The 20,029-nt window shown below is 34.5% G+C and overlaps 2 protein-coding genes and 1 pseudogene across 2 annotated transcripts; all 3 read right to left on the bottom strand.

The window, feature by feature from the left end:
- Nucleotides 1-535: 535 nt before the first annotated feature.
- Nucleotides 536-4,001, bottom strand: LOC114714370 (cytochrome P450 71D8-like). Its single transcript, XM_028899102.1, has 3 exons — nt 3,482-4,001; nt 1,555-1,989; nt 536-1,351 (listed from the first exon to the last, which is right to left on the bottom strand). The coding sequence occupies exons 1-3, from the start codon at nt 3,950-3,952 to the stop codon at nt 713-715; spliced, it is 1,545 nt and encodes a 514-aa protein (XP_028754935.1). The 5' UTR covers nt 3,953-4,001; the 3' UTR covers nt 536-712.
- Nucleotides 4,002-6,305: 2,304 nt separating this feature from the next.
- Nucleotides 6,306-8,832, bottom strand: LOC114714372 (cytochrome P450 71D8-like). The gene is made up of 3 exons (XM_028899103.1): nt 8,337-8,832; nt 7,448-7,882; nt 6,306-7,244 (listed from the first exon to the last, which is right to left on the bottom strand). Exons 1-3 carry the CDS (start codon nt 8,802-8,804, stop codon nt 6,606-6,608), a joined length of 1,542 nt encoding a protein of 513 aa, XP_028754936.1. The 5' UTR covers nt 8,805-8,832; the 3' UTR covers nt 6,306-6,605.
- A 4,423-nt stretch (nt 8,833-13,255) lies between these two features.
- Nucleotides 13,256-18,156, bottom strand: LOC114714371 (cytochrome P450 71D8-like; annotated as a pseudogene).
- Between the last annotated feature and the right edge of the window lie 1,873 nt (nt 18,157-20,029).

Below are 20,029 nucleotides of genomic sequence, written 5' to 3'. Positions count from 1 at the left end.
CGTATAAGCGGAGAGGGTGATATTTTTTTTTTCTCAGGCATATGTGTCTTTAAATTAAAAATAATCTTATTTGAGATACTGTCAGACACTTTGCGACTTACGAATACCTCTCCTAACAAGAAGTTGAGTTTTGATTATTTACATTGTGTATAGGACTAACCTGTCAAACCCAATCTTATTGGTTATAGGGCGCGATATCGAAAGCATAAGCAAAATGAGATTGTGAAGAATTTGTGGCCTGATCTTGATGGGAGGCGGCAGCCCACTTATGAGATGATGCCCAAATCACAAGCCCACCGCAATGTCTTGTCTGATCATGGTTCTGCTTGAAGCTAACATATGCTGATCTAGGACGAATGGGTTCAAGTTAAAAAGTTATGTAACATTACACCACAATGAACTCATTAGATAACAAAAGTAAGGGAAGCATGTCTCAGATTTCAAGTTTACATAATCGAACAAGATTCAGGGGAGGTAACTTCAATCCATTTAAGTACAACATTTCATGCTACTAAATGAAACCTCAGGTTTCAGCACGCATTTTCGAACATTTTTATGCAAATGTGAAGATTCCATTTTATAGACCCGCCTTTGAAGGGGATAAGTTATTGTTCCAAATCCAAAAGATAATCCATACCCACATCGCATGATAGTAAAGAACGAGGAGATAGAAAGAGAAAGAGAGTACTATGGGGTAGGGTGGGTGCTTTCATTAGGAGCTGCCAATAGCAGAATCAGTATCGTATGGTGTGGCAATCAAACACAAATTGTTCTTCCTTTTGTTTGTGATTGCAGCAGCCGCAGTCATATCTAAATCCTCGGGTTCCATTCCATGTGGGAGTTTCCAATCGAAGTGGTACAGTAAGCTAGCCAGAGGAAGCTCAACGCTTGCTAAGCCAAATGAAATGCCCGGACACATTCTTCTTCCTGCTCCGAAAGGGATGTACTCAAAGTTTGTTCCTTTGAAATCAATGTCAGAATTATTGCCTTGGAACCTCTCTGGTATAAACCTCTCTGCATCATGCCAGTAATTTGGATCTCTTCCAAGTGCCCATGCATTTATTATAATTTGAGTTTTGACAGGTATTTCATAACCACTAATCTTGCAGGTTTCTCTACATTCTCTTGGAACCAACAACGGTACAGGCGGGTACAGCCTCAGAGTTTCTTTGATCACTAGTTTTAAGTAACTAAGTTGAATCATGTCACTATCACGAATTGCTTTCTTCCCTTTGAAAACGTTTCTAACCTCAGCTTGCGCCTTTTCCATCACTTTAGGATTTTTCATCATTTCTGACATGGCCCATTCTAGTACTGTTGCCGAAGTGTCGGTTCCACCACTGAACATATCCTGCAATGACGACGCAAAGTGATCATTAACATTATCAAACCTGAAGATACATTAGATTCAAAATTAAATTGGGTGCTTTGTCGTTTTCTAGCTCTAACTGCCTTCGGTACTATTGGCTCGCTTTTGGTCTCGCGCAGACGGAAGCATTTGATTTCTTTCTAGATATGTAATGGCAGAGCAACATATAAGTAAGGAGTACTAACCCAAATAACAGCTTTGATGTTGTCAGCTGTGATTGGGACGTCAAGGTTTTCACTTCGCTGGATTCGTAGAAGAACCTGAACCAGATTTTTTTCCTCCGAAGCACTCTTGCCCCCTTCTTCTCTCATCTCCTTCTGTTGATTCTCCTTGATAATATCATCTAAAATTTTGTCCATATGCTCACGGATCCTCGCCAGCTTTGCTTCCACTCCAGTTATGAGATGAATGAGTTTCAAGGAAGGAAACAAATCAACAAGTTTAAACCCGCTAATTTGTTCTAATACTGCAGTGAGTAATTGCAATAGCTGTTCTTGATCTTTATGCTTGTCGCCAAATGCTACCCTCATAACTACAGAACTAGTCAATGAGTACATCTTGTTCGTGAGGTCGAAAACCGAACCTACTGATGATTGAACCGACTCAATAAGCTTAGACACCTGATGAAATGAGGTAAACGTTAATGAAGAAATCTCAATCTAGTCATACTGGAATATTTCATTGGAAATCGTAATCTTATTAAGGATTCGTATCAGAAGCTGCTGCGAGAAACAAATAAGGGAAAATCCCAAAAAAGTGACTATTGAATTTTAAAATGCCAAATCAGGAATTACTGTAAAAATAAGTTGTCATTTACTCTTTGAATATAGTCATTTTCTTTATGAATGTAGTAATGAATACTGATTTAGAATTTTGAAATTCAGCTATCATTTTTTTGGGATTTTCCCAAAAAATAAATAACTGTCGTTGAATGGATGCGGCTTCTCTCCTCTGTCCGGTGCCAATCTTTAGTCTCTACCCTCAAAACCACGTCGTTTAGGGGCAAAACAAAGGAGGTGGATTTTTTTTTTTTAAATCTTGATCTCTAAAATATTTTTTCGATGTGATCTAGCACCTTAAATTAATTGTTAGTGCACTTATCATATTAAAATATTTTTCTACTGACACTCATTATCTAAAACCTATCACTCTGAAGTATATTCTACTAATATCCAGTATTTTAAAATAATTTTTAATCCACTTAGCATGTTAAAATATTTTTTTTCAATAACACTCACTCTCTAACATCCAACAAAATAAAGTATCTTTCAGCAGTGCCTAGGATTTTAAACTAAATTTTGATACATCCAACACCCTAAAATATTACACAAAAATTACTTTCACATATTAAGTGTTACTGAAAAAAATATTTTGAGATGTTAAATGTACTAAAAATTTGCTCAGAATACTAGGTAATAATGAAAAACTACTTGTGTGATGATGTTACATATTGGGTATTACTGATAAATTTTTTTAAAATATTAGGTGCTACTGAAAAACATTTCAGAGTGATAAATGTTAGATATTGAACGGTAGTAATATTTTAGTATGTTGAGCACGCTAATAATTAATTTAAGATACTGAATAACATTGAAAAATATTTTAAGGGGCCGAATTTTTTTATTTCCCTCTCTTGTTTTGCCCCAAAACTGGGGGTAAAGGATGGCGGATGGGGGCGGACAGTAAGGGTAGAGGAGAGAAGCCGCGTTTTGATGTTGAATATCTAAACTAAATGTTATTTTTTCGTTTCTAAATATAAGATTTATTTTGTAATATAAATTATTTTACAAAATTAATCTCATATTTAAAATCGAAAAAATAAATAACTTATGTTATATAGTAGGAGTGGCTGCGAGGATCCATTATTCTACTTTATCAACAACTAATCTTTTAGATATGTAACTCTTTACATGCACGAATTGATAAGTGATGCCCAAAAATTAATAATATCCGAAAGTTACAGTCAGTGTTTAACTAGAATGATGAACAAGGGATTTCTTAGTAAATGTCTTTCCATGTAATGCCAAGAGTCCAGAGTTCTCCACATCAAATATCTAAAATAAGATAAAATAATCGAATGTTGGCAGAAGATATTATATAAATTGTGTGTACCTCATCTTCTCGTACATAGGAAAATGACTGAACCTTTTTGGCGCTGAAGAGCTCCAAAGTACATATTTTCCTCATCTGTCTCCAATAATCACCGTAAGGAGCAAAAGCAATGTCAGTTCTTCCGTACGTGAAAATCTTACTAGCAATAGAAGCTTGTGACCTCTGAACAAAGGCAAGATCATGCGTCTTCATAATCTGCTTGGCCAGATCTGGGGATGACACAACCACTGTTGAAATCTCACCAAGTTGAAGGTGCATGAGAGGCCCATACTTGAGAGATAGCTCTCGAAGGGCACACTGTGGAAGTGGTGACTCTGCTGCTGCCAACTGATGAAGATTTCCCAGCAGAGGAAGCTTCCATGGCCCTGGGATTTTAGTCTGCGCCTTATTTCTTGGCTTTCTAAGCCAAAGGAACGTCAAGAACAAGATGATGAAGGAAACAAGAAGCAAGGGAGAAAACTGGTACTCCATATGGGTTTGCCTTCTAACTGACGCACGTATATTCAAGCAACTTTTGTGAGTATATATTTCTGTATGTTTGTGTGTAGCAGTGAGTGAATATATATGAGAATAATATCGGATAAACATGTGGCCACTAATGAAACAGGTCAGATTTCTTATCTCCTTAAAATTGTGGTTTCGAGTGTGCCTAGATTCTTTAGTGCAGAAACAGACGTCAAAAGGAGCAACCGATCGATGTGATTAAAAAAAGGAAGAGACAGGTTTTAGATGGAAAGCAAGAGCAGTCGTCATTTGCCATTCAATAACAGAAAAAAACAAGCAAATGCCGACAATGATTAATGCGAGGACCGACTGTGATTGGTGCTTGTTATTTTTTTGCCCACTCACATTTTTGTTAATATTTTCATAAAAATTATTTTTTTACAAAATATAGTTCAAATAAAAATATTTTATATTTTTTATCAATTCACTTAAGATTGAATTATTAATGATATTCTTACTCCTCTTCCTAAGGTCTAAAATTCCATTTAAATTCATGTGGAAAGTATATCTAGGGTTATTATTTAGATTTACTACAAAATATTTTAAGCTACTGAAATAAATCACAAAATAGTCTAGAATAAATTCATATTTAGAGAGTATGAAATGGCCATGAAGAAATAGAGTGAGAAGTGAAAAATATGACAATAAAGAGGGTCCAAGTTGCACCCCAAAAAAATGGTGAGGGTGCTCATCAAAGGAAAAATGGTGAGGGTCTTCAAAGCATTATGTCAAAATCAAAGTCAATAATTATGCTAATAATAGAAAAGAAAAATGAAGGTACGGATAAGAATATACATTTTCGGTTTTAGTAGATTTAAATTAAAATATAAAACAAGATTAAAAATGTATAGATTATTTCAATAAATTTATGAGAACAAGCCAAAACCTCACGGTTACGAGGTAAATATCACCAAAGGTTGAAACATCCCGAGACATGGACCGCCAAGACGCCTCACCCATAAGGAAATGGCAATTGACGGATCGCGCATAAGTGGAGAGGGTGATATTTTTTTTCCGAATAGATATCTTTATATTAAAATTAATCATATTCGAGATACTGTCAGACACTTTACGGGTACCTCTTCTAATAGGAAATTGAATTTTTTTTAATTTTTATTTACGTTGTGTAGCAGTAACGACCCAATCTTATCGGTTAGAGGGCGGTATCCCAAACAGAAGCAAAATGAGATTGTGAAGAAGTTGTGGCCTGATCTGGATGAGAGGCGGCAGCCCACTTATGAGATGATGCCCAAGTCACAAGCCCACCGCAATGTCTTGTCTGATCATGGTTCTGCTTGAAGCTAACATGTGCTGATCTAGGACGAATGGGTTCGAGTTAAAAACTTATGCAAACACTAAAAATTTATTGTATATATCAAGAATAATACTACTTCCGTTCCTAATTATAAGAGTCAGTCGACTAATTTGAGAAAATTAAGAAAAAAGTTAAGTTAGTTATTTGTAATAAATAGATATTGTCTTTCCTAAAATATCCTTACTAATCAAGTATGTTGGTTAAAACTATAATTGTTAGAAAGATTATCTTGAAAAAAATTGAGTAAATATGAGAGATAAAATAGATTAGGATCTTATATTTAGTACCAATATAAAAGTCAAATGGGGTCTTATATTAAGGATCGGTGGTAGTATTATAATACCATACATATTTTTTCAAGAAATAAATAAGCTCAATTTTATGTGGGTCGGCCAAATCCCTATCTGTGCGTGTGAAATTAGGAAGTAAAAAGAAAAATTTGTGTCCAAGTTCTCCATCCTTATTTCCCATATGGAAGGAGAGCTCTAGCGCTTAAGGGTTATTGGTGGACAATTGTTGCGTGACGAAAAACATTGGATTTAGTTTGAAGGGATGAGCATCAAATCTAGATCATTCATATTAAAATTAGATAGTTATATAAGCAAATTTGAAAAAAAAAAAAGAAGAAGAAAAGATTGTACATTATAAAAAGTTAGCAATAAAGGATAAATCTCTGTGGAGGGTATTTTGAAAAAAGAAATTAAATCTCATACTTCTAATTATGTTACTTGATTTATATGATGCACTCAATTGTTTCTTAATTATGGATAACTTTAGGGGAAGTAATTATCATGCCTCCCTTTCTTTTGGCTAGCAGCACTATCGCCTTCATCATGGTCCAATAAGCTGTGGTCAAAACCACATCACGGCTTGGTGGTGGCAGCCTGTGCTTCGCTTTCGCCTCTTAAAATAGTCATCTATTGTTTATTATACTCACGTAGTCAAATTTGCAATTAATCCTTCTAACTATTTAACACTCAAAATTACACCACAATCAACTCGTTAGATAACAAAAGTAAAAGAAGCATGTATCAGATTTCAAGTTTACATAATCGACCGAGATACAGGGCAGGTAACTTCGATCCATTTAAGTACAACAGTTCATAGTACTAAATAAAACCTCAGGATTCACCATACGCATTTTCGAACATTCTTACACATATGTAAAGATTCCGTTTTGTTGACCTATCTTTGAAGGGGACAAGTTATTGTTCCAAATCCAAAATATAATCCATACCCACATCGCATGATAGTAAAGAACAAGGAGATCAAGAGACTACTATTGTGGGTGGGTACGTGCTTTCACTAGGAGCTGCCAATAACAGAATCAGTATTGTATGGTGTGGGAATCAAACACAAATTGTTCTTCCTTTTGTTTGTGATTGCAGCAGCCGCAGTCATATCTAAATCCTCGGGTTCCATTCCATGTGGGAGTTTCCAATCGAAGTGGTACAGTAAGCTAGCCAGAGGAAGCTCAACGCTTGCTAAGCCAAATGAAATGCCCGGACACATTCTTCTTCCTGCTCCGAAAGGGATGTACTCAAAGTTTGTTCCTTTGAAATCAATGTCAGAATTATTGCCTTGGAACCTCTCTGGTATAAACCTCTCTGCATCGTACCAGTAATTTGGATCTCTTCCAAGTGCCCATGCATTTATTATAATTTGAGTTTTGATGGGTATTTCATAGCCACTAATCTTGCTGGTTTCTCTACATTCTCTTGGAACCAACAAAGGAACAGGCGGGTACAGCCTCAGAGTTTCTTTGATCACTAGTTTTAAGTAACTAAGTTGAATCATATCACTATCACGAATTACTTTCTTCCCTTTGAAAACGTTTCTAACCTCAGCTTGCGCCTTTTCCATCACTCTAGGATTTTTCATCATTTCTGACATGGCCCATTCCAGCACTGTTGCCGAAGTATCGGTTCCACCAATGAACATATCCTGCAATGACGACACAAAGTGATCATTAACATTATCAAACCTGAAGATACATTAGATTCAAAATTAAATTGGGTGCTTTGTCGTTTTCTAGATCTAACTGCCTTGGGTATTATTGACTTGCTTTCGGTCTCGCGCAGACAGAAGCATTTGATTTCTTCCTAGATATGTAACGGCAGAGCAACATATAAGTAAGGAGTACTAACCCAAATAACAGCTTTGATGTTGTCGGCTGTGATTGGGACGTCAAGGTTTTCACTTCGCTGGATTCGTAGAAGAACCTGAACAAGATTTTCTTCCTCCGAAGCACTCTTGCCTCCTTCTGCTCTCATCTGCTTCTGCCGGTTCTCCTTGATAATATCATCTAAAATTTTTCCTATATTATCACGCATCTTCACCAGCTTTGGTACCGTTCCAGCTATGAGATGCATGAGTTTCAAGGAAGGAAACAAATCAACAAGTTTAAACCCGCTCATTTGTTCTAATACTGTAGGGAGCAATTGAAGTAGCCGTTCTTGATCTTTATGCTTGTCGCCAAATGCTACCCTCATAACTACAGAACTAGTCAATGAGTAAATCTTGCTCGTGAGATTGAAAACCGAACCTACGGATGATTGAACCGACTCTATAAGCTTAGACACCTGATGAAATGAGGTAAACGTTAATGAAGAAATCTCAATCTAGTCGTACTGGAATATTTCATTAGAAATTGTAATCTTATTAAGGATTCATATCAGAAGCTGCTGCGAGGGGAAAAAAATCTGTCACTCAAGTGTTAAAAATGTGATGTTGAAAATCTAAAATAAATGCTAAGTAGCTACGTTCGATGGTAGGAGTGGCTACGTGGATCCATTATTCTACTTTATCAACAACTAACAATCTTTTAGATATATAACTCTTTACATGCATGAATTGATAACTAATGCCAAAAATTATTAATATCCGAAAGTTACGGTCAGTGTTTAATTAGAATGATGAACAGTAAATGTCTTTCCATGTAATGCCAAGAATCCAGGGTTCTCCGTACCAAAATATCTAAAATATAATATAAAATAATCGAATTTTAGCAGAAGATATTATATATGTTGCGTGTACCTCATCTTCTCGTACATAGGAGAATGATCGAACCTTTTTGGCGCTCAAGAGCTCCAAAATACATATTTTCCTCATCTGTCTCCAATAATCACCGTAAGGAGCAAAAGCAACATCAGTTCCTCCATACGAAAAAATCATACCAGCAGTAGAAACTTGTGGCCTCTGAACAAAGGCAAGATCATGCGTCTTCATAATCTGCTTGGCCAGATCTGGGGATGACACAACCACAGTTGAAATCTCACCAAGTTGAAGGTGCATGAGAGGCCCATACTTGAGAGAGAGCTCTTGAAGGGCACACTGTGGAAGTGGTGACTCTGCTGCTGCCAACTGATGAAGGTTTCCCAGCAGAGGAAGCTTCCATGGCCCGGGGATTTTGTTCTGCGCCTTATTTCTTGGCTTTCTGAGCCAAAGGAACGTCAAGAACAAGAAGAAAGGAATAAGAAGCAAGGAAGAAAACTGGTATTCCATATGGGTTTCCTTCTAACTGACGCACGTATATTCAAGCAACGTTTGTCAGTATATATTTCGGAGTGTTTGTGGGTAACAGAGAGTGAATATATATAAAAATAATATCGAATAAACATGTGGCAAATAATGAAACGAGTCCAGATTTCTTATCTCCGTAAAAGTTAAAATTGTGGTTTCGAGTGTGCCTACATTCCTTAGTGCAGAAACAGACGTCAAAAGAAGCAATCGATCGATGGAAAATCACACAGGTCTCACAAAAAAGATTTTATTCATTTAAGATCTCATAAAATATCAAAATTACTGACAGGTATCAAGGGATCTTAAAATAATATATTCTATTTGTAAAATAACATTATTGCCCCTCACATTTCAAATTCAGCTTTGCTCTGTCATTGCGATTTACAACCTCAGCAATGATTATTAACAACCTAATGAGAAGGTATTGACAATCTAAACAGTATCCGTTAACAACTTATTTTATAAGATCACATAACCTCCACATAAGAGTAAATTATAACCAAATAGTATAATACAACAACTTTAACACTAAAATGAAAAACTTTTTGAAATCATTAAGAATTTTAACTAAACCCGAAAGGATTATAATAAAATTTTAATGCGGAGATCCATTGACAACCTCAACGGTGAGTATTAATAACCTAAGAAGAACTATTAACAACATTAGTAGTGTCTGTTAACAACTAACTTTATAGGATAATATAGGTCTCTCTACTAGGGATGGATGCATATGTACTTAAATTACAGCAAATGGTACGCAGAGGTTGCCCTCAATCCCTCCGCGAGCTTACAGGATATATTATCCTATAAAGTTAGTTGTTAACAGACACTCTAAGGTTGTTAACAGTTTTTCTTAGGTTATTAATACTCACCGTTGAGATTGTCAATGGATCTCCGTATTAAAATTTTGTTATAATCCTATTGGGTTTAGTTAAAATTCTTAATGATTTCAAAAAACTTCCCATTTTAGTGTTAAAGTTGTTGTATTATACTATTTGGTTATAATTTACTCTTATATGGAGGTTATGTGATCCTATAAAGTAAGTTGTTAACAGATACTGTTTAGGTTGTGAATACCTTGTCATTGGGTTGTTAATAGTCGCTGCTGAGGTTGTAAATCGCAATGATAGAGCAAAGGTGAATTTGGAATGTGAGGGGCAGTAGCGTCATTTTACATATAGAATATATTAGTCTACGGTCCCTTGAGATCTGTCAGTAATTTTGACATTTTATAAGACCTTAGATGAATAAAATCTTTTCTGAGACCTGTACGTAATTTTTTCATACAAAAAATGAGAACTGTACGTAATTTTTTCATACAAAAAAGGAAGGGACAGATCTTAGAGGGAAAGAAAGAGTCGTTGTCATTGGTCATTCAATAACAGAAAAAAACAAGCAAATGCCGACAATGATTAATGCGAGGACGCACTGTCATTGGTGCGGGTTTTTTTTTTTTTTTTTCCACTCACATTTTTGTTAATATTTTCATAAAAATTATTTTTTTACAAAATATTACTCAAATAAAAATATTTTATATTTTTCATGACATCACTTAAAATTGAATTATTAATGATATTCTTACTCCTCTTCCTAAAGTCTAAAATTCCATTTAAATTCATATGGAAAGTGTATCTAGGGTTATTATTTAGATTTACTACAAAATATTTTGGAACATGAAATGAATCTAGAAATCTAGTTTAAAGCACTGATTAAATCTTTAGAGTATTGAATAAATTGCAAAATAATTTAGAATACTGGATGCACCTCTTATTTAGAGAGAATGAGATCGCCATGAAGAAGTAGAGTGAGAAGGGGAAATTATGACAATAAAAAGGTTACCCCAAAAAAATGGTGAGGGTCTTCAGAGCATTATGTCAAAATCAAAGTCAATAATTATGCTAATGATAGAAAAGAAAAATGAAGGTAATGAGAAGAATATACATTTGAGGTTTTGGTGGATTTAAATTAAAATGTAAAATAAGATTAAAAATGTATAGATTATTTCAATAAATTTATGAGAACAGGCCAAACCTCACGGCCACGACGCAGATGTCACAAAAGGTTGAAATCTTCCTGGGTTATGGACCGCCCGAAACACCTCACCTATAAGGAAGTAGCAATTGAAGCATGACTCATCAGTGGATGAGGTGATATTTTTTTCCCTATATACAAGTTTTTTTTAATTATAAACAATCCTATTTAAGATACTTTCTCTCTCAAAATAAATAAACTCAATTTTATGTGGGTCGGCCAAATCCCTATCTGTGTGTGTGTGTGTGTGTGTGAAATTAGGAAGTAAAAAGAAAAATTTGTGTCCAAATTCTCCATCCCTATGTCCCATATGGAAGGAGAGTTCTAGTGCTTAGGGGTTATTGGTGGACAATTGTTGCGTGATGAAAAACATTGGATTTAGCTTGAAGGGATAAGGATCAAATTTAGATAATTAATATTGAAATTGGACGCTTCAGATTTGATATGAACAGATTTGAAGAAAGAAAAGATTGTACATGTGGTGGCCCATAAATGTATCCCATAAATGGAAAGGAAGTTGTAGCTTAAAGGTTATGGTCTTTCCTTTGAGGTTTAGTGACTATATTTGTTAGATTTTTAAAAGTAATTTTCCGGAGTCTGAGGCAAATATGTGAGAAAAAATTTATCTTATCTTATATAAATATACTGTTTTAAGTGCTTTTCAGGATTTTCAAACACCGTACCCTTTTAGTATAAACATATCATAAGATGAACGCGTTCGGACGAAGGGAGGAAATAACAAGATCATAGGGTCTTCATCACCTACTTGGTAATATCTGGGGATGATACTACTGTAAAAAGCTCACCAATTTTTTTTGGCCAAAGAGAGCTCACCAACTCACCAACCACGGCTTGGGTCTTGCGGAATGACTTAGTTCCTTACATCAGTTACATGAAATAATATTTGAATTCCTATTGAAAATGGTGTTCATATTAAGTATCTAATTATGTCTCGAATAAAAGGATAAATGTGAACAGTAAAAAAATTTGACACGCAATTCTTTTTTTCCCCTTTGATATGCAATTCTCCAATAAACTCCTCCCGCCTATTATTTTAGAGGGTAATTTGATTCCATTTATAAGACAAATTGAAATTCATTATTCTTCTGATTTTAAAAGCTAAAATTTAAAAAATTATTTGGAGGCGACGATTTTGTCAGCATTCTCATCCACCTAGGCCTTGCCCGCATAAGATTCTCCCCTAATGTTTCGATATATTTTCTTTTTTGTAAATAAAAAAAATCTGAAAACTCAGTTCTCTACAGGTAACTGATTCAGCTTCATCGTGAATAATAACGTCAGCGTTAATTAAATCAGTAAATAAGTTAATCAATTGATTTCATATGCTCATATAAGCTCCCAAGTCCTAATTGTTATGAACGGCGTTGTAAAGGGGGAGTACACATGGACGTGTCAGCATGTTTACATGGAGGCATCCGTAGCGGTTGTCAAATGCTAAGTTAACCCATGTGAAAGTAATTAAGGCGTAATTAAAATTGAAACATATATTATTTCCATATGTCTTTTAAATATAGGAGCTAATATTAGTATGTTTGTTTTGATAAGAAGATGATTAAAAGAAAATTTTGACCCAAAATGCATGTGTAAGAAGCCGACAGGGTAATTAATGATAGTTTTTTACTTTTAACCCTTATTATAAGGAGAGAGAGTTTTAAATGCAGGAGAAATGAAAGAGAATTTTTCAATCACATTCTTTAATGAGGGTAGAATAGGTAACTTCTATCAATCTGAAACAAATTTAATAACTTTAGCTAAGTTCTTATATTATATTCCTCTGATTCTGTTTATAAGGTAGACAGAAAAGATTTTTTCACTCCAATTTAATTTATATCTAGCTCACATTATTAAATTTTTAGCATAAATGTATTATTTTATTCTTTAGTTATTATGATGTAGATATTTCTTATTTTGAAAGGTGTATATATTAAATGGAGATAAAGTTAGAAAATGGTTATATTTTAGCAATTAACTATCAAAACTCTAAAATAGTACAATTTTTACATTTTTTATCACTTTTTTTTAAAAAAATTACTTTCCCACTAATGCATTTTTATTTATCTTTTAAATCATAAAAAATTCAAAATCACATCTGATCGTATCTTAAAATATTAAAATGTCACTCATTTTAGAAAAAAAGCATTAAAAACATTATAAAAAGGGACATTGTAGGATAAATCTCTGTTGAGGGTATTTTTTAAAAAAAGAAATTAAATCTCATACTTTTAATTATGTTACTTAATTTACATGATGCACACTCAAGTGTTTCTTAGTTATAGATAAGTTTAGAGGAAGTGGCTAGCACCACTTTCGCCATTATCATGGTTCAATAATCTCTGGTCAAAACCACATTATGGCTTGGTTGTGGAAGCCTGGTGCTTCGCTTTCGCCTCTTAAAATAGTCATGTATTGTTTATTATTATACTCACGTAGTCAAATTTACAATTAATCCTTCTACTATTCAACGCTCAAAATTACACCACAATGAACTAATTAGATAACAAAAGTAAGAGAAGCATGTGTCAGATTTCAAGTTTACATAATCGAACAAGATTCAGGGGAGGTAACTTCAATCCATTTAAGCACAACATTTCATACTACTAAATGAAACCTCAGGTTTCAGCACGCATTTTCGAACATTCTTATGCAAATGTGAAGTTTCCATTTTATAGACCCGCCTTTGCAAGGGATAAGTTATTGTTCCAAATCCAAAAGATAATCCATACCCACATCGCATGATAGTAAAGAACAAGGAGATAGAAAGAGAAAGAGAGTACCATGGGGGTGGGTGCGTGCTTTCATTAGGAGCTGCCAATAGCAGAATCAATATCATATGGTGTGGCAATCAAACACAAATTGTTCTTCCTTTTGTTTGTGACTGCAGCAGCAGCAGTCATATCTAAATCCTCAGGTTCCATTCCATGTGGGAGTTTCCAATCGAAGTGATAGAGTAAGCTAGCCAGAGGAAGCTCAACGCTTGCTAAGCCAAATGAAATGCCTGGACACATTCTTCTTCCTGCTCCGAAAGGGATGTACTCAAAGTTTGTTCCTTTGAAATCAATGTCAGAATTATTGCCCTGGAACCTTTCTGGTATAAACCTCTCTGCATCATACCAGTAATTTGGATCTCTTCCAAGTGCCCATGCATTTATTATAATTTGAGTTTTGATGGGTACTTCATAACCATTAATCTTGCAGGTTTCTCTGCATTCTCTTGGAACCAACAAAGGAACAGGCGGGTACAGCCTCAAAGTTTCTTTGATCACTAGTTTTAAGTAACTAAGTTGAATCATATCACTGTCACGAATTACTTTCTTCCCTTTGAAAACGTTTCTAACCTCAGCTTGCGCCTTTTCCATCACTTTAGGATTTTTCATCATTTCTGACATGGCCCATTCCAGTACTGTTGCCGAAGTATCGGTTCCACCACTGAACATATCCTGCAATGACGGGACAAAGTGATCATTAACATTATCAAACCTCAAGATACATTAGATTCAAAATTCAATTGGGTGCTTTGTCGTTTTCTAGCTCTAACTGCCTTCGGTATTATTGGCTCGCTTTTGGCCTGTCGCAGAGACAAGCATTTGATTTCTTTCTAGATATGTAATGGCAGAGCAACATATAAGTAAGGAGTACTAACCCAAATAACAGCTTTGATGTTGTCGGCTGTGATTGGGATGTCGAGGTTTTCACTTCGCTGGATTCGTAGGAGAACCTGAACCAGATTTTCTTCCTCAGAAGCATTCTCGACCCCTTCTTCTCTCATCTGCTTCTGTTGATTCTCCTTGATAATATCATCTAAAATTTTGCCTATATCGTCACGGATCTTCACCAGCTTTGCTACCGTTCCAGTTATGAGGTGAAAAGGTTTCAATGAAGGAAACAAATCAACAAGTTTAAACCCGCTAATTTGTTCTAATACTGCAGGGAGCAATTGAAAAGTAACAGTTCTTGATTTTTATTCTTGTCACCAAATGCTACCCTCATAAGTACAGAACTAGTCAATGAGTAAAGCTTGCTCGTGAGATTGAAAACCGAACCTACTGATGATTGAACCGACTCTATAAGCTTAGATACCTGATGAAATGAGGTAAACGTTAATGAAGAAATCTCAAACTACTCATACTGGAATACTTCATTAGAATTGTAATCTTATTAAGGATTCATATCAGAAGCTGCTGCGAGAAAAGAATAAATAACTGTCGTTTAAAAGCGTTAAAAATGGGACCTGGCGTTCCTCCTCTTCCCTTACGGTCGGCTGCCCTCCTCTACTCTCAAAACTGCACTGAAGTAAAAAAAATTTTTGGGGGGGGGGGGTCTTTTTTTTTTTTAAATAACATCTAATAGTTTTTTTTAAACTAGCATCTAATAGTTTAAAATATTATTCTGACCATATCTAATTTCTAAAAATAATCTTTACTGCATTTAATGTAATAAGATTATTATTTTTTCAATGGAACTGTTAAACTATATTTTTAGTGCAGTTTTACTCTTAATATATATATTTTTAAATAGCAAAAAGTATCCTAAAACTATTTAAGATACTGAATACTACTAAAAAATATTTTAGATGTTAAATGTATTAAAAATCACTTTAGAATATTGGATGCTATTAAAAAATTATTTTACAGTGTCAATTGCTAAATACTGAGTGTTACTCAAAAAATATTTCAAGCTGTTAAATACAAGATATTAGATACTGAGTAGTGCTAGAAAAATATTTCAAAGAGTTCTAAGTGTACTAGAAATTATTTTAACATTTTAGTATCACTTGAAAAAAGTTTGAGGCGACTAGGAGAGAAAAAAGTGTTCCCCACCCCCATTTTACCCCAAAACGATGTAGTTTTGGGATAGAGAAGGGCAAGGACTGCAAGGGAAGAGGAGGAAAGCCAGATCCTTACAAATGTTATGTTGAATGGGTGCAGCGCTGGTAATTTGGGTTGAACCCGCAGGTCCAACCCGCTAACCTACTAAAAATAATAGGTTAGGGTTTGCTAAAAATCAACCCGCCAATAAACAACGCTTTTTAACCCATACCGCCTAACTCACAACCCGCCGTGGGTTAGCCCGCCAACCCATAGGCTAACCCGTATTTATTTTTTTGTATTTTTAAATTTTATTAGTTATTATTTGTATATTATTGTATTATATATTCTATCTAAAAAATTAAAAAAAATATCTATATCATTTATTTATTTAGTGTTTTTAATCAAGTATTTAAAGAAAAGATAAAAATTTTATTATATTTTTATATTATATAAGAAAACATATTTAAAAAAAAAAAAATAAATAAAAAAATAGTTGGCGGGTTAGCGGGCCAACCCATTAATCTACCATGGTGGGTCAGGGTTGGTTAAAAAAACCTGCCATTACACGGGACTTTTTTAGCCCGCACCGCCTAACTCTAACCCGCCACGGCCAACCCGCAACCCGCGGGTTGGCCCATATTACCACTCCAACCGCTGCCAATCTTTACCCTCAAAACTACATCGTTTAGGGGCAAAACAAAAGAAGTGGACTTTTTTTTTTAAATCTTGCTCTCTAAAATATTTTTTTCGGTGTGATCTAGTATCTTACATTAATTATTAGTGCACTCATCATATTAAATATTTTTCTACTGATTCTTATTATCTAAAACCTATCATTCTGAAGTATATTCTGGTAGTATGTAGTATTCTAAAATAATTTTTGATCCACTTAGCATGTTAAAATATTTTTTCAATAACACCCACTATCTAACATCCAACAAATACAGTATTTTTAGTGGTGCCCAGGATCTTAATTAAATTTTAATGCATCCAATACTTTAAAATATTACACAAAAATTACTTCAACATACTAAGTGTTATTGAAAATATTTTGAGATGTTGAATGTACTAAAAATTGTTTAGAATACTAGGCACTAATGAAAAAATGCTCGTGTGATGATGTTAGATATTGGGTATTGCTGATAAATTTTTAAATATTAGGTAGGACTGAAAAACATTTCGGAGTGATAGATGTTAGATATTGGATGGCAGTGGAAAAATTTAGTATGCTGAGTGTTCTAATAATTAATTTAAGATCCTGGATAACATGGAAAATTTTTTTTAAGGGGCAGATTTTTTTTTAAAAAAAACTCCCTCTCTTGTTTTGCCCCAAAACTGGGGGTGAAGTATGGCGGGTGCGGGCGGACAGTAAGGGTAAAGGGGAGAAGCTGCGTTTCGATGTTGAATATCTAAAATAAATGCTAAATAGCTACTACTTCCGATTCTAATTATAAGAGCTAGTTAACTAAGCTGAGAAGATTAAGAAAAAAAGTTAAATTAGTTATTTGTAAGAAATATGTATTGTCTTTCCTAAAACACCATTACTAATTAAGTGTATTGGCTATAACTACTATGGTTAGGAGGACTATTTTGGAAAAAAATGTATAAATATGAGAAACAAAGTGGATTAGGATCTTATATTTAGGGTCAAAATAAAATTCAAACAAGATCTTATATTAAAAACGGAGATAGTATGTTATATAGTAGGAATGGCTATGAGGATCCATTATTCTACTTTATCAACAACTAATCTTCTGGATGTATAACTCTTTACATGCATCAATTGATAAGTAATGCCCAAAAATCAGTAATATCCGAAAGTTACAGTCGGTGTTTAATTACAATGATGAACAACGGGTTTCTTAGTAAATATTTTTCCATCTAATGCCAAGAGTCCAGAGTTCTCCGCATCAAATATCTAAAATAATATAAAATAATCGAATGTTAGCAGAAGATATATAATATATTGTGTGTACCTCATCTTCTCGTACATAGGAGAACGACTGAACCTTTTTGGCGCTCAAGAGCTCCAAATACATATTTCCTCATCTGTCTCCAATAATCACCGTAAGGGGCAAAAGCAATATCAGTTCTTCCATACGTAAAAATCTTACTAGCAACAGAAGCTTGTGGCCTCTGAACAAAGGCAAGATCATGCGTCTTCATAATCTGCTTGGCCAGATCTGGGGATGACACAACCACTGTTGAAATCTCACCAAGTTGAAGGTGCATGAGAGGTCCATACTCTAGAGAGAGCTCTCGAAGGGCACACTGTGGAAGTGGTGACTCCGCTGCTGCTAACTGATGAAGGTTTCCCAGCAGAGGAAGCTTCCACGGCCCTGGGATTTTAGTCTGCGCCTTATTTCTGGGCTTTCTAAGCCAAAGGAACGTCAAGAACAGGATGATGAAGGAAACAAGAAGCAAGGGAGAAAACTGGTACTCCATATGGGTTTGCCTTCTAACTGACGCACGTATATTCAAGCAACGTCTGTGAGTATATATTCCTGTGTGTTTGTGTGTGATGTATGTTTGTGTGTGACAGTGAATGAATATATATATATATATATATATATATAAGAATAATATCAAGTAAACATGTGGCAAATAATGAAACAAGTTCAGATTTCTTATCTCCTTAAAATTGTGGTTTCAAATGTGCCTATATTCTTTAGCAGAAACAGACGTTAAAACAAGCAACCGATCGATGTGATACAAAAAAGGTAGAGACAGATTTTAGATGGAAAGAAAGAGTCGTTGTCATTTGTCATTCGATGACGGAAAAAAACAGGAAATGCCGACCATGGTTAATGCGAGGACCCACTGTGATGGGTGCAGGTTATTTTTTTTCCCACTCACATTTTTGTTAATATTTTCATAAAATATTTTTTACAAAATATTACACAAATAAAAATATTATGTTTTTTTATCAATTTACTAAAAATTGAATTATTAATTATATTCTTAATGCTCTTCCTAAAGTCTAAAATTCCATTTAAATTCTATGGAAAGTATATCTAGGGTTATTATTTAGATTTACTACAACATATTTGGGAACATGGAATGCAACTAAAAATCTATTTTAAGGCACTGAAATAAATTACAAAAAAGTTTAGAACACTGAAAGTACCTCATGTTAGAGCGTATGAGATGGCCATGAAGAAATAGAGTGAGAAGTGAAATTATGACAATAACGAGGGTCCAAGTTGTAACCCAAAAAAATGTTGAAGGTGCTCATCAAAGGGAAAATGATGAGGGCGGAGCATTATGTCAAAATCAAAGTCAATAATTATGCTAAGAATAGCATTTTCGGTTTTAGTAGATTTAAATTAAAATATAGAACAAGATTAAAAATGTATAGATTATTTCGATAAATTTATGAGAACAAGGCAAAGCCTCACGATCACGACGTGGATATCACAAGAGGTTGAAATCTTCCCGAGATACAGACCGCCTGAGACCCCTCACCCATAAGGAAGTAGCAATTGATGGATCTCGCGTAAGTGGAGAGGATGACATTTTTTTTTTCCCAAGTATAAATATCTTTGTATTAAAAATAATTCTATTCGAGATACTGCCAGATACTCTGTGAGTATCTCTACCAACAAGAAGTTGAATTTTGATTATTTATATTGTGTAGGATTAACGACCCAAACTTATTGGTTAGAGGGCGATATCCAAACCAAAGCAGAAGCAAAATGAGATTGTGAAGAAGTTGTGGCCTGATCTGGATGAGAGGTGATAGCCTACTTATGAGATGATGCCCAAATCACAAGCCCACCGCAATTTATTGTCTGATCATGGTTCTGCTTGAAGCTAACATGTGCTGATCTAGGAAGAATGGGTTCAAGTTAAAAAGTTATGTAATATTAAAAATTTGTTGTATATATAAATAATAATATTATAATACCATACATATTTTTACAAGAAACAAATAAGCTCAATTTTATGTGGGTCGGCCAAATCCCTATCTGTGCGTGTGAAATTAGGAAGTAAAAAAGAAAAATTTGTGTCCAAGTTCTCCATCCCTATTTCTCATATGGAAGGAGAGTTCGGAGTTCTAGCGCTTAGGGGTTATTGGTGGACAATTGTTGCGTGATGAAAAACATTGGATTTAGTTTGAAGGGATGAGCATCAAATTTAGATCATTCATATTAAAACTAGACAGTTCAGACTTGATATGAACAAATTTGAAAAAAGAAAGATTGTACATGTGATGGCTAATAAATGTGTCCCATAAATGGAAAGGAAGTCGTAGCTAAAAGGTTATGGTCTTACCTTTAAGATTTAGGGATTTATTTGATTAGATTTTTAAAAGTGATTTTATGAATATGAAGTAAATATGTGAAA

This window comes from Neltuma alba, unplaced genomic scaffold (genome assembly GCF_004799145.2).
Source record: "Neltuma alba isolate B1F8T4 unplaced genomic scaffold, ASM479914v2 tig00011501_pilon, whole genome shotgun sequence".
In the NCBI taxonomy this organism is placed as follows: Eukaryota; Viridiplantae; Streptophyta; class Magnoliopsida; order Fabales; family Fabaceae; genus Neltuma; species Neltuma alba.
This window is presented reverse-complemented; position numbering and strand designations above follow the sequence as displayed.